General features: G+C 44.1%; 1 protein-coding gene across 1 annotated transcript; it reads left to right on the plus strand.

Annotated features, from left to right (window-relative positions):
- Positions 1–523: 523 nt before the first annotated feature.
- On the plus strand, positions 524–673 carry FOMMEDRAFT_100199 (uncharacterized protein; the record flags this gene model as incomplete). The annotated part of the gene is made up of 1 exon (XM_007272379.1): positions 524–673. A coding segment is annotated over one exon (150 nt), but the record flags the coding sequence as incomplete, so codon positions are not given.
- Positions 674–925: the final 252 nt, after the last annotated feature.

Below are 925 nucleotides of genomic sequence, written 5' to 3' on the forward strand. Positions count from 1 at the left end.
CCTCGAGCTGGAACGTCCCAGAGATACACCCTTACAGTCATCCACAACAACCACTCGGTTCACTGCACCTCTGATTGCGAAACGTAGTTAGAGCATGCAACGCGCACGTACAGACACGGCTTCGCCTGCAGCCCAAATCAGCTCGTTCAACGTTCCAGATCACGACCCTGGTGTACCGCTCACACTCCCTACACACCATCGCGATACATCCATCTCCTCGCTCTAGTTAGCCACTCACGCCAATGCCAACACTCACACTCACACCCTTAGCTAGACAGTCTCACAACTTCTCTCACAAGCACAACCTCAACCCGCACAACACGTACAACCTTACAACCGACAGGCACACGCAATTCAACTTGCAGGGACCGAGCGACGACCAAGTCTTGGTGACGAAGACCACATCAAACGACGCAAGAACGCATTCATCGTCTTCCGTCGTGAATGCTGTTTGAAAAAGAACGAGGCGGAGGCTGCACTACCTGCAGAAGGCGACCTGGTAGCACGACATCAGCGTCAAGCTGACCTCTCCAAAACGATCTCACAACAATGGCGTTCGCTGTTTGTAGAGGAACGTAAGTACTGGGACGAACTTGCAAAGCAGGGGAAGAAAGAGCACGAGGAGATGAATACCCACGGTACGTCTATCAGTTGTTGTGATTTGATAAGGTAGTGATACTTTTGCTCCTATCATAATGTATTAATATTATGTATCATTGTTAGTAAAGAATAAAATATTTAAATAAAATATATATTGTATAATAAGCCATTCAGATTAGATATAAGCTGTAAATTAACTTATATAAGGATTATAAGATAGCATAAGAAATATTATGCCATATCAAAAGAGGGGTGCAATATATACCATTATAGACTTTCCTAAGAACTATAATTCTTATATCCCTATTGTAAAGACATGTAATGT

The sequence above is a fragment of the Fomitiporia mediterranea genome (assembly GCF_000271605.1).
Source record: "Fomitiporia mediterranea MF3/22 unplaced genomic scaffold FOMMEscaffold_1258, whole genome shotgun sequence".
NCBI lineage: Eukaryota > Fungi > Basidiomycota > Agaricomycetes > Hymenochaetales > Hymenochaetaceae > Fomitiporia > Fomitiporia mediterranea.